This window comes from Aotus nancymaae, unplaced genomic scaffold (assembly GCF_030222135.1).
Source record: "Aotus nancymaae isolate 86718 unplaced genomic scaffold, 86718_ANA_hifiasm-v0.15.2.pri h1tg000040l, whole genome shotgun sequence".
Lineage (NCBI taxonomy): Eukaryota > Metazoa > Chordata > Mammalia > Primates > Aotidae > Aotus > Aotus nancymaae.
In genome coordinates, this window is record NW_026988454.1 from 118,494,492 (window position 1) to 118,507,253 (window position 12,762).

Genomic DNA, 12,762 nt, shown 5'->3' on the forward strand with positions numbered 1-12,762 from the left:
AAAGCAGGTACATTGTTGCAGTTGACATAGATGTGTATTCACTTTTGGCCCATCAATAAAATGAGGAAAAGCTGATTTGTGGTACAAATCTTGTGTGGATTCCAGTTAATGGACCACTGTGTATATAAAGTCTTTTCCCAAGAATTTTTCTGTTAGTATTTTGGTTAAATGTAGACCATTTTTGTCCATTTGTTGAAGGGTACAAAATCGAAAGTATAATTTCTTTGTGAAATCTCTAGAATGTAATCAAATATAGAAATCAGTGCTATTCTCTTATAAAGAGAAGACTTCTAATGTAATTCTGTTGACTTTATGCATTTTGGTGGCCAGGTTTCGGTGGAACGGCATGTCTCGATTGGAGAAGGTCTATCTGAAGAACAGTGTCATGGAGCTGACTGCAAATGTAAGGAATGGGTGGCTGGGAGACGTGTTTCCAAGGTAGTTTAGACAAAGCGTGACTTTTTCGATATAGAGTTTGTGTAAAAATTAAATGGTTCTAAATAGGTCAGACAGCACAAGAAATCATAATTCAGGCCAGGCACAGTGACTCACACCTGTAATGCTAGCACTTTGGAAAGCTGAGGTAGGAGGATCACCTGCGTCTGAGAATTTGAGAGCAGCTTGGGCAACACAGTGAAACGCCGTCTCTACCAAAAATATAAAAATTAGCTGAGGTGGGAGGATTGCCTGAGTCCAGGAGGTTCAGGCTGTAGTGAGGTGTGATAGTGCCATGGCACTCCAACCTGTGCAAGACCCTATCTCAGGAAAAAAAACAAAACAGAAAGCATGTTTCAGCATATCTCTCTTTCTAGGTTTAATTAATCACTCTTATGTATTGACTTCTATTTTTTAAATTATAAAGACAGGGCAGAGAGGATTAAATATTTTCAACAAATCAGTAAAATTCTTAGATCTAAATTAGATTGAAACACTGTCTATTTTATTTTCTTTTATTCTAAACAACTGCTTTGTGATACTAATGATGAAAAACATGCAGAATTTTAAGTATGCAGAATGAATTTGTTTCAAGTATTAGAATATGGCTTTTTTTTTTTTTTTTGAGACAGGGTCTCACTCTGTTGCTCAGGCTGGATTGCATTAGCATGATCATAGCTCACTGCAACCTCGAACTCCTGCGCTCAAGTGAGCTTCCTGCCTTAGCCTCCCAAGTAGCTGGGATTATAGGAATGCCCAGCTAATTTTGCTTTTGTTTTTAAAGAGACAGGGTCTTGCTATGTTTCCCAGGCTAGTCTGGTCTCAAACCCCGGGCCTCAAGCAATCCTTCCACCTTGGCTTTCCAAAATCCTGAGATTACAGGTGTGATGACTGGATGACTGTCCCTTTAAACACAAAGCAGGATATGACTTTAAACATGTTCAAAATTATAGCCTTTTTTCTTTCTTTTTTTTAACTAAAAGACATGAAAGATGGAATCTGTATCTCCTAATACTTCTGTGTCTTCTAATATTAGAACTATTGGTAAAATATTTATTTGCTCCTTCATACTCTTCCATTTTACCAGCTACTCACTATACTCCTTATTTCCATACTCTTCCTCCCTGGCCTTCTGCAAACTGAAACAACCAATATGAGAATCTTTTCATTTTGTAAAGGATAATGATTCATTCTAGCTCTATGTGACAGCCATTTTATTAGGTGATGCAACCCTCACTTAAGCTTTAAGTGAAAGAATGATTAGCGAGAATGCAGGACAGGTGACTCAGGCATGAAGAACAGGTTCGTTCTGTTTGGTTTAAAAGTAGGCCTGCTGATAAATTTTGTATAATTCTACAGCCCAGCTTTTTTTCTGGAATCCAGTCTTGCATATCTCTTAAAAATCTCTTGTTCTTTTTCAGGGAACATTGAACATTTTGGAAGAGGAGAACCATATTAAAGATGCTCTATCTCGAATTGTAGTGGAAATGATCAAGCGAGAGTGGCCACAGCATTGGCCTGACATGCTAATAGAATTGGACATCCTTTCCAAACAAGGGGTATGAAACACAGCTGTATCAGTTTGGCATACTTTTCCTTGGAACAAGCTTCAGGGTTTGTTGTTTGATTTTGTTTGTGGGTTTTTTTTGGCAACAGAAAATAGCCTTTGGATATACATGAAATGAAAAAGATACTTTAGTTTTTAACTAGCTTATTTTTGTTGGTGTAGGAAACACAGACAGAATTGGTGATGTTCATCCTTTTGCGACTGGCAGAGGATGTAGTAACTTTTCAGACACTTCCCCCTCAAAGAAGAAGGGACATCCAGCAAACATTAACTCAGAACATGGAAAGCATCTTCAGTTTTCTGCTTAACACACTTCAAGAAAATGTAAACAAATACCAGCAAGCGGTAAGGGATACCCCTACCTATAAAAATTATATTTTCCAATATGAGTGTTTTTTATTACTCTTTTAGTAAGGATCTAGGATATCTAGGTCAGCAAAATAAAACGCTATTTTATAAGCAAAACAACAACAAAACTAGGAAATGAGAAAACCTAGAGCTCCTTTTCTTTCCTTTTCTCTTTTTTTTTTTTTTAAGAGACAGGGATCTTGGCTTACTGCAACCTCCACCTCCTGGGTTCAAGCGATTCTCCTGCCTCAACCTCCCAAGTAGCTGGGACTATAGGTGTGTGCCACCACGCCCGGCTAATTTTTTGTTTTTAGTAGAGACCAGGTTTCGCCGTGTTAGCCAGGCTGGTCTCGAACTCCTAACCTCAGGTGACCCACCTGCCTTGCTCTCCCAAAGTGCTGGGGTTACAGGTATGAGCCACCGTGCCCAGCCCTAGGTGTTAATTTTATTTTCAGAAGTTCCCTAGGAAAATACTAAAATTTTTTTTTTGAGAGGGAGTCTTGCTCTGTCATTCAGACTGGAGTGCAATGGCACAGTGCTGGCTCACTGCAAGCTCTGCCTCCTGGGTTCAAGTGATTCTCCTGCCTCAGCTTCCTGAGTAGCTGAGATTACAGGTGCCTACTACCACACCCAGCTGATTTTTGTATTTAAGTAGAGCTGGGGTTTCACCATGTTGGTCAGGCTGGTGTCAAACTCCTGATCTCAAATAATCTGCCTGCCTTGGCCTGGGATTAAACAGGCGTGAGCCACCGTGCCTGACCTTAAAATTAGGCATATAAAATTTATGCTTGTAAGTTAACATTTTATGCCTCTGTAGGGAATTTGAAATATAAGGATAAAAATCAACCATATTTGTATATTCACTGAGTAGCCATTATTTTGATATATTTAACATCCAGTATTTTTGAGTACATGGTTTTCATATGCTTATGCCATACATACATGGTCATAAATTGTATTAATTTAATTATGCTTCTGACTTCATTTGTTCTCCCTAGGGGAATATCAGTTATGCATTCTTAGTAAAGTTATTATGCATTCTTAGTAAAGTTGTGTTGTTTTCCAAGATTAATTAATAATTGCATATATTTAAGAATAATTATTCAAGGGCATTGATTTTGGAGGGGTAGAACGTTACTATGTGGCCTTTTGCTCATTAAAAACACTGGATCTTTATACTTCCTTTCAGAAGACAGATGCTTCTCAGGAGTCAAAGGTAAGAGCTCTTTATATAAAGTTCGAAGGAGACCTTTGAGGCTTTCAGGTGGGGGGATACATGCACCTAGTGGATGGTGACCTCAGCCTTGCTTGTGTTACATTGTTTTGTTTTGGAGACAGGGTCTTACTCTGTGCCCAGGCTGGAGTGCAGTTGTGTGATCTCAACTCACTGTAGCCACAACCTCCCCAGCTCAAGTGATCTTCTCACCTCAACTTCATGAGTAGCTGGGAATACAGGTGTGTACCACCATGTCCAGCTAATACTTTTTATAGAGACAGGGTCTCAGTGTGTTGCTTAGGCTGGTCTTGAACTCCTGACTTCAAGTGATCCTCCAGCCTTGACCTCCCAAAGTGACCATGAGCCACTCCGTCCATCCTTTGTTTTGTTTTTGATCACTGAGCTATGGTGGAAGGGAAGTAAAAAAAACTTTTTTTTTTTTTTTGAGACAGGGTCTTACTTTGTTGCCCAGGCTGGAGTACAGTGACGCAAACGTAGCTCACTGCAGCCTCAACCTCCAGGGCTCAAGTGATTCTAACCTCAGCCAAATGAGTACCTGGGACTGTAGGTACATACCACCATGCCTAATTTTTGTGTGTGTGTGTGTGTGTGTGTGTGTGTGTGTGTTTGGTTTGAGTATTTTGGGTTTTTTTTTTTTTTTTGATAGACGCTGGGTTTTGCCATGTTGCCAAGGCTGGTCTTGAACTCCTGGGATCAATTGATCCACCTGCCTTGGCCTCCCAAAGTGCTGGGATTACAGGTGTGTGCAACTGCACCCAGCCTTGGGAAGTAAAATGATAAGATTTGGGATTTTGTGAAAAGATAAAACGGCCACACATGCCAGTATGGTCTTATTGATGGATGTTGAGAATGCCATTGTTTGAGAAGTGATTGTGTTCCCTACCTGTGACTGTTACATGAAAATATTCTTAAAAATCATTTGCTTATTTAGAAACTAGGAGTTCAGTTATAACCACAGGTTTCTTATGTGTTATTGAGGACTTCTTGGTCAAAAGTTCTTTCTTTTCTGGTAGGCCCAAGCAAACTGTCGAGTAGGAGTTGCAGCATTGAATACTTTAGCAGGCTATATTGACTGGGTGTCCATGAGTCACATTACTGCTGAAAACTGTAAACTCCTGGAGATACTGTGTTTGCTGTTAAATGAACAGGAACTTCAACTGGGAGCCGCTGAGTGTCTTCTCATTGCAGTCAGCAGAAAAGTAAGTTACCACTTCAAACTGACTTTTATCCTTAGAGTCTCTGAAGTAGGCTATGTATTGCTTAATTGCATGTTGTGGCAGAAAGTCATTTAAAGGTTTAGGTTTTATTCCTTGGGGCCAACGAGTTTGCCAATATTCAAGGGATCCCTTGGCAGAATATGGAAATTTGTCAGGCTACATGGTTCTTGAAACAGCCGTGATACTTGGCAATTTACACTTAATAGATAAAAAGTAAATGTTTAAGTTTAAAGCTCACTTAATGACTGTCAAGAAACCTTGGATGGTGGCTACACTGGGTTTATATCTGTCTCCATATATACATACATACATGCATTCATACGTGTGTGTGTGTGTGTGTGTGTGTGTATATATAAAATTTTTATTTTTTTAATTGAGACAGTCTCGCTCTGTCACTGAGGCTGGAGTGCAGTGGCATGATCTTGGCTTTCTGCAGTGTCTGCCTCCCGGGTTCCAGCAATTCTCCCACCTCAGCCTCCCGAGTAGCTGGGACTGCTGGCACATGTCACCATGCCCGGCTAATTTTTGTTTTTTCTTGTTTTTTTTTTTTTTTTGAGACAGAGTCTCACTCTTTCGCCAGGAGCCAGGCTGGAGTGCAGTGGCACGATCTTGGATCACTTCAACCTTTGCCTCCCGGGTTCAAGCAATTCTCCTGTCTCAGCCTCCCGAGCAGTTGGGACCACAGGCACGTGCCTCCATGCCCAGCTAATTTTTGTATTTTAGTAGAGATGGGGTTTCACTATATTGGCCAGGATGGTCTCGATCTCTTGACCTAGTGATCCGCCCGCCTCGGCCTCCCAAAGTGCAGGGATTACAGGCATGAGCCACCACGCCTGGCCTAATTTTTGTATTTTTTAATAAAGACAAGGTTTCACCATGTTAGCCAGGCTAGTCTTGAACTCCTGACCTCAAGTGATCTGCCCACCTCAGCCTCCCAAAGTGCTGGAATTACAGGCATGAGCCACCACACGCAGCCTATATCTGTCTTGGCTAACTAATGGAACTGTTAAGTCCTTTCTCCATAGGAATATTATCTACAAATATAATTTACTTTGTTGTCATATCAGCATTTATTTATTTATTTTTGAGACAGAGTCTCATTCTGTCATCTAGGCTGGAGTGCGGTAGTACAATCCCAGTCCACTCCAACCTCTGCCACCTAGGTTCAAGCAATTCTCCTGCCTCAGCCTCCTGAGGAGCTGGGATTACAGACATGTGCCACCACACCTGGCTAATTTTTTGTTTGTTTTTTTTTTTTTGAGACGGGAGTCTTACTCCGTTTCCCAGGCTGGAGCGCAGTGGCCCAATCTCAGCTCACTGCAGCCTCTGCCTCCCGGGTTCAAGCGATTCCCCTGCCTCAGCCTCCCAAGCAGCTGGGACTACAGGTGTGCACCACCACGCCTGACTAATTTTTGTATTTTTAGTAGAGACAGGGTTTCACCATTTTGGCCAGGATGGTCTCAAACTCCTGACCTCAGGTGATCTGCCCACCTCACCCTTCCAAAGTGCTGGGATTACAGGCTGAGCCACCGTGTCCAGCCTGCCCAACACATTTAAAAATGTAAGTTTATCCTTTTTTGCTAAACCGATAGTTTTGCGAAAGAAAGTGGAAGTTTATCCAGATTTGGTTTTAAAGAATTGGGCTTCTTTCTAGTATTTCACTAAGCCCTGGGGTATATAAGAAATTATGAAGTCAATGTATTTGATTATATAGTTATAGAAGATGTTGGTACTCTGAAGTATGGTTTATATGTGTTTTCCTAAAATTGGGTCTAGGGCAAGTTGGAAGACCGGAAGCCCCTGATGGTCTTATTTGGAGACGTTGCCATGCATTATATACTGTCTGCTGCACAGTGAGTATCTTTACTTTTCATTGTGTTTTCTAACTTATTTGGATATATCTGAATTTTCTTTCTTTTTTTTTTTTTTTTGAAATGGGTCTTGCTCTGTCACACAGGCTGGAGTGCAATGGCGCAGTCTCGGCTCACTGCAACATCTATCTCCTGGGATCAAGCTATTTTCCTGTGTTAACCTCCCCAGTAGCTAAGATTACAGGCACATGCCACCATGCCCGGCTAATTTTTGTATTTTTGGTAGAGACAGGGTTTTGCCATGTTGGCCACGCTGGTCTCGAACTCCTGACCTCAGGTAATCCACCTGCCTTGGCCTCCCAAAGTGCTGGGATTACAGGCGTGAGCTCCTGTGCCTAGCTGAAGTTCTTATTTAAATGCTAGCTGTCAATAGGTAGTGTTTTTGGATAAGAAAATGAGGCATTGGCTCACACCTGTAATTCCAGCACTTCGGGAGGCCGAGGCGGTGGGTCACTTGAGGCCAGGAGTTAGAGATCAGCCTGGCCAACATGGTGAAAATACATGGTGAAACATGTATTTTTTCTAGTAAAAATACAAAAATTAGCCAGGTGTGGTGTTGTACCCCTGTAATCCCAGCTACTCAGGAGGCTGAGGCAGGAGATTGTCTTGAACCCGTGAGGCAAAGGTTGCAGTGAGCTGAGATCGCGCCACTGCACTCCACTTTGGGCAACAGAGTAAGACTCTGTCTCCAAAAAAGAAAGAAAATGAGGCAGTCATCCCTGAATGTGGTAGCTAACATTTGTAATCTCAGTACTTGGGAAGGCCCAGGCGGGAGGATTAATAGAGCCAGGAGATCGAGACCATCCTGGGAAACATGGCAGGATTCCTTCCATCTCTACAAAAAAATACAGAAATTAGTTTGGTGTGGTGGTGTGTGCACTTATAGTCCCAGCTACTCAGAAGGCTTAGGTGGTAGGATCATTGGAGCCGGGAGGTCCAGGCTACCGAGAGCCATGATCATGCCACTGCACTCCAGCCTGGGCAACAGACTGTGACCTTGTCTCAAAAAAAAAAAAGGTTTTAAAAAGTTTAAAAGTTTATAAAGTAAAAAGTTACAGTAAGCTAAGGTTAATTTATTATTGAAGAAAGGATTTTTGTTTTGTTTTGTTTTCTGAGATGGTGTTTTGCTCTCGTTGCCCAGGCTAGAGTACAATAACATAATCTCGGCTCACCACAACCTCCACCTCCTGGTGATTCTCCTGCCTCGGCCTCTCAAGTAGCTGGGATTACAGGCATGTGCCACCACGCCCAGCTAATTTTGTATTTTTGGTAGAGACGGGGTTTCTCCATGTTGGTCAGTCTGGTCTCGAACTCCCGACCTCAGGTGATCCGACCACCTCAGCCTCTCGAAGTCTGGGATTACAGGCATGAGTCACAGTGCCCTGCCGGAAATTTTTTAAAGTGAATTTAGTGGGCCAGGTGCAGTAGCTCATGCTTATAATCATAGCACTTTGGGAGGCCAAGGCAGACAGATCACCTGAGGTCAGGAGTTCAAGATCAGCCTGGTCAACATGGTGAAACCCCATCTCTACTAAAAATACAAAAATTACCCAGGCATGGTGGTGCGTGTCTGTAGTCCTACCTACTCAGGAGGCTGAGGCAGGAGATCACTTGAACCCGAGAGGCGGAGGTTGCAGTGAGCCAGAATTACGCTTTTGCACCCCAGCTTAGGTGACAGAGTGAGACTCCATCTCTAAATAAATAAATAAATTTAGTTTAGCCTAAGGGTACGTTGTTTATAAAGTCTACAGTAATGTTCAGTAATGTCCTAGGCTTCCACATTCATTTACCACTCTGGACTCACCCAGCACAATTTTCAGTCCTGGAGTCATTCATGGTAAGTACCTTTTATAGGTCTACCATTTTTTATCATTTATACCATATTTTTACTGTACCTTTTCTGTATTTAGATACACAAATACTTACCATTGTGTTAGAGTTGCCTGCAGCATTGGCAGTAACATGCTATAGAGGTAACATGCTATAGAGGTTTGTAGCCTAGGGGCAATAGGCTATGCCACATAGCCTAGATGTGTAATAGGCTATCCCTGTTGTCTAAGTTTGTGTAAGCACACTCTATAATGTTCAAATGGTGATGAAATTACCTAACGATGCATTTCTCAGTACACATCCCCGGTCATTAAGTGATGCTTCCTTGTACTTTTTTTCAGTTGCTCTATAAAATACTAAAGCAAGGCCAGTCACCATGGCTCATGCCTATAATCCCTGTACTTTGGGAGGCTGAGCCATGAAGATCACTTGGACCCAGAAGTTTAAAACCAGCCTGGGCAACATGGCTTCTTCGTATTTTCTTCCAATTGCTCTAGAAAATACTAAAATACTAAAGCAAGGCTGGGGACAATGACTCATGCCTGTAATCCCTGTACTTTGGGAGGCCAAGCCATGAAGATTGCTTGGATGCAGAAGTTCAAAACCAGCCTGGGCAACATGGCAAGACCTCATCTCTACAAAAAATCTAAATAAAAATAAATTCGCTGGGTATGGTGGTGTGTGCCAATATTCCCAGCTACTCAAGAGGCTGAGGTTGTAGGATTCCTTGTGCTCGTTAGTTTGAGGCTACAGTGAGCCATGTTTGAGCCACTGCACTATGGCCTAGGTGTGACAGCGAGATCCTGTCTCAAAAAAAAGAAAAGAAAAAAATATTAAAGCATTTCTTGATAAAATGTTTCTTACCAGAAAGTCATGTAGAACTACATATTTAAGTCATTGAATCTGTTGCAGCTTTTTGATACTCTTCACTTTTGGTCCCCAGGAGAAATGAAAAGGTGTGAGGCATGTATATTTTACTTAAAATCTCTTACTACCTATTCTGATACACATTTATCATGGCTTCCTTCCCTGTAGAGACTGCAGCACTGTTTTTAAGGGATTCTGTTAATTAAATGAATAATGTTTTTTGGGTAGTTAGTATTTTTAGGTCCAATTCTTAGTGTCATAGAGATCATGACACTCATACTAAGTGGTGTCCCATTTCTGTTTGTGCTGTGGGTCCCATGCCACAGCCATGGGTCATAAAGCTGTGATTCAAACACAGGCAGGCAAGCTCCAGAGATTGCACTGGACACTATAATACCATCCTGTCTTTCAATGTTCCTAAAGCCTAAGCCTCGTTTACCCCAAGGCCCTTGCCTTTTACATGATACTCTCCTCCTCCAGAAGATAGCTAATATGGCTGCTGTTCATACTAGTAGTTATTAATTGCTGTTTGTGTGCATATTCCTATATCATTTCAGGTCAGGTTTTGCCACCAAATAAGTTAAAAAATTTAAAAATTTTAATATAGCAAAGCTATTGGAATTCTGCTGAATTACAGACCTGAACTATATGATTTAGAGAAATGAGACACAAAGTAATGTTTTTATTATGAGCTTTTTAATTTTGTCAGTGATATAAGGAATTCTCTCATCTTACAGGACTGCTGATGGAGGAGGTTTGGTAGAAAAACACTATGTCTTTCTGAAGAGACTCTGTCAGGTGTTGTGTGCGCTGGGCAATCAGCTGTGTGCTTTGCTGGTGAGCTGGTGCTTGCTTTCTGGAGGGTTTCAAGGCCGTTTGGGAAGAAGATTTAGAAACTTAGTTTCAATAAGGGGTTGCAAATGTCATTGATTTTAACCTGATGGGGCAGTGCCCTACAGGTTTTTGCATGATTCTATAGATTAAATTATCTTAATAGTGTTTGAGTGATCTAAATTTCTTTTAACAATAAAATAGTTATACTAACGTCAGATATCCACATCTGTTACTCCATAAAGTCAACGTTGGTTTCTTGTGAATTTTGATACTTAGAGAACCTCAATCTGCTGAGTGCATTATGCTTTTACATTCTATTAGCCCATGAAACATGGACTTGAATAAAGAACGCTTTTCCCAATCTAAGGGATGTATTATTGGATCACAAAAGACAAACTGATGGACCTGGAAAACTTAGCATTAGAGAAATATTTAATACCCAGTCTTATAAGCTGGAAGATAGAACACTGGAACAGACATTTGCAATTGATGTTCTATTGTCTTGTGGTGGTTTAAATGGTTAGAGAGGATAGTTTCAGACATAAGAAACCATTGAGGGGGCCAGGTGCAGTGGCTTTTGCCTGTAATCCCAGCACTTTGGGAGGCCAAGGCGGGCAGATCAACTGAGGTCAGGAGTTTGAGACTAGCCTGGCCAACGTGGTGAAACCCTGTGTCTACTAAAAACATAAGAATTAGCTGGGCATGGTGGTGCACGCCTGTAATCCCAGCTACTCAGGAGGCTGAGATAGGAGAATCACTTGAACCCAGGAGGTAGAGGTTGCAGTGAGCCGAGATCTTGCCACTGCATTCCAGCCTAAGCAACAGAGTGAGACTCCGTCTAAAAAAAAAAAAAAGAAACTATTGGGGGGGTTATGTAATAGGCTGGTTCAGAGAGATGTGAATAGGCAAGGTTTGAGGAATTAATACAGACTTTCTTTCTCCCTGTAATTTCTGAAATGAATATTTTTTTATTTTACTATTTGACCACAGAATGAGTTTTAATGATGATTATTGAGTACATAAAGTAACTTTCCTATATTTTAGCCCTAGAAGTGATGCCTTTCTTTAGCCAAAAGGAAATACAAAGTCCTTTTAAAACAAAATTTTTTGAGAGTTTAATTTGTCTTTATTTCTCCTCTGCTTTTTCTCTCCTGATTTTCTCAATCAGCATCATTAATATAGTGGTCTTTTCCTACAGGGTGTTGATTCTGATGTGGAAACACCATCAAACTTTGGAAAATACCTGGAATCTTTTCTTGCTTTCACAACCCATCCAAGTCAGGTAAACTTTATACACGTAACTTCTCAAAATTTTAGTTAGATGAACCAGTATCAAGCACTATGTCCTGAAATATTGTAGATCATGTATAAAATGTGACTTTTCAGGCCCTGGGGAATGACTGTAGTGTCATTTCATTAAGAGAATTATTGGCTCTTCTTTCTGAGCCAAACAATGCACTTGTCTAGGTCAGCAGCTTTTCCTTTCAGGTAATATTCTGGTTGTATTCAGTCATATGTGAGGTATGTCCCAGGTGATTTAGTACTAAAGTTATAAAGATTTTTAAAAGAAAAGTCTGTTTGTGTTATAAAATTAATTTCACTCAGTTCAAAATTGTTCTTCTAATATCACTCTGAGATTCCAGTATTCTTTCTTACAAAGAAGAAAAAGTAGTAAAATTCAGTCCACACTCTAGGTGATTTCCCTGACCAACAACCTGTCTTACTAACATATGGTCCATCATGAGTAATCATTACTGATACTTTGCAGTAGAGACAGCTTCAAAATATTGTACAGATTTATTTCTAAGAAAAAATGTAGTTGATAACTGCTAAGTAATAATCTGGGTTAGAATTATTTTGGGTATAGAATCCAAATCCTTAGACTGTTTTCTTTTTTTCTCTTTAGTTTCTACGCTCTTCAACTCAGATGACTTGGGGAGCCCTTTTCAGGCATGAAATCCTGTCCCGTGATCCTTTGCTATTAGCAATAATACCAAAATATCTTCGTGCTTCCATGACTAACTTAGTCAAGGTATATAATGGGAATCTAAACGTGGAGTGTAGGTGAATACACATAATAAGACTTCGAGACTGGGCACAGTGGCTCACGCCTATAATCTCAGCACTATGAAAGGCTGAGGTGGAAGGATCGCTTGAGCCCAGGAGTTGGAGACCAGCCTGTGCAACGTGGCAAAATCTCATCTCTACTAAAAATACAAAAAACATAGCAGGGCATGGTGGTATACACCTGTAGCCCCAGCTAATCAGGAGGCTAAGGTGGGAGAGTCACCTGAGCTTGGGAAGTTGAGTCTGCAGTGAGCTGAGAGCACACCACTGCACTCCAGCCTAGGCCATGAGAGTAAGACCCTGTCTCGGGGAGAAACCAAAAATAGACTTTTATTGGCATTATTAACAGCCTTTTCTTCATCACTAAGATTCCTTTATTGGACATATTTTCTTACTCCTCAGGAAGAAATCATTCCTTACTGGTTATTATAACTGCTCTTCTGTATCAAAGTACTTACATATCATAAGTATTGGGCTAGGTACTAGGGC

At 40.9% G+C, this 12,762-nt stretch overlaps 1 protein-coding gene across 1 annotated transcript in view; it reads left to right on the forward strand.

Annotated features, from left to right (window-relative positions):
- The window catches only part of XPO5 (exportin 5), a 49,116-nt gene that overhangs the window by 2,976 nt on the left and 33,378 nt on the right, over positions 1-12,762 (forward strand). The window contains exons 3-11 of the mRNA XM_021676051.2: positions 331-403; positions 1,857-1,994; positions 2,165-2,347; positions 3,540-3,566; positions 4,601-4,786; positions 6,581-6,657; positions 10,110-10,209; positions 11,405-11,488; positions 12,113-12,238. Coding sequence (XP_021531726.1) covers positions 331-403; positions 1,857-1,994; positions 2,165-2,347; positions 3,540-3,566; positions 4,601-4,786; positions 6,581-6,657; positions 10,110-10,209; positions 11,405-11,488; positions 12,113-12,238 — 994 coding nt within the window. The remainder of the gene's footprint in view (positions 1-330; positions 404-1,856; positions 1,995-2,164; positions 2,348-3,539; positions 3,567-4,600; positions 4,787-6,580; positions 6,658-10,109; positions 10,210-11,404; positions 11,489-12,112; positions 12,239-12,762) is intronic.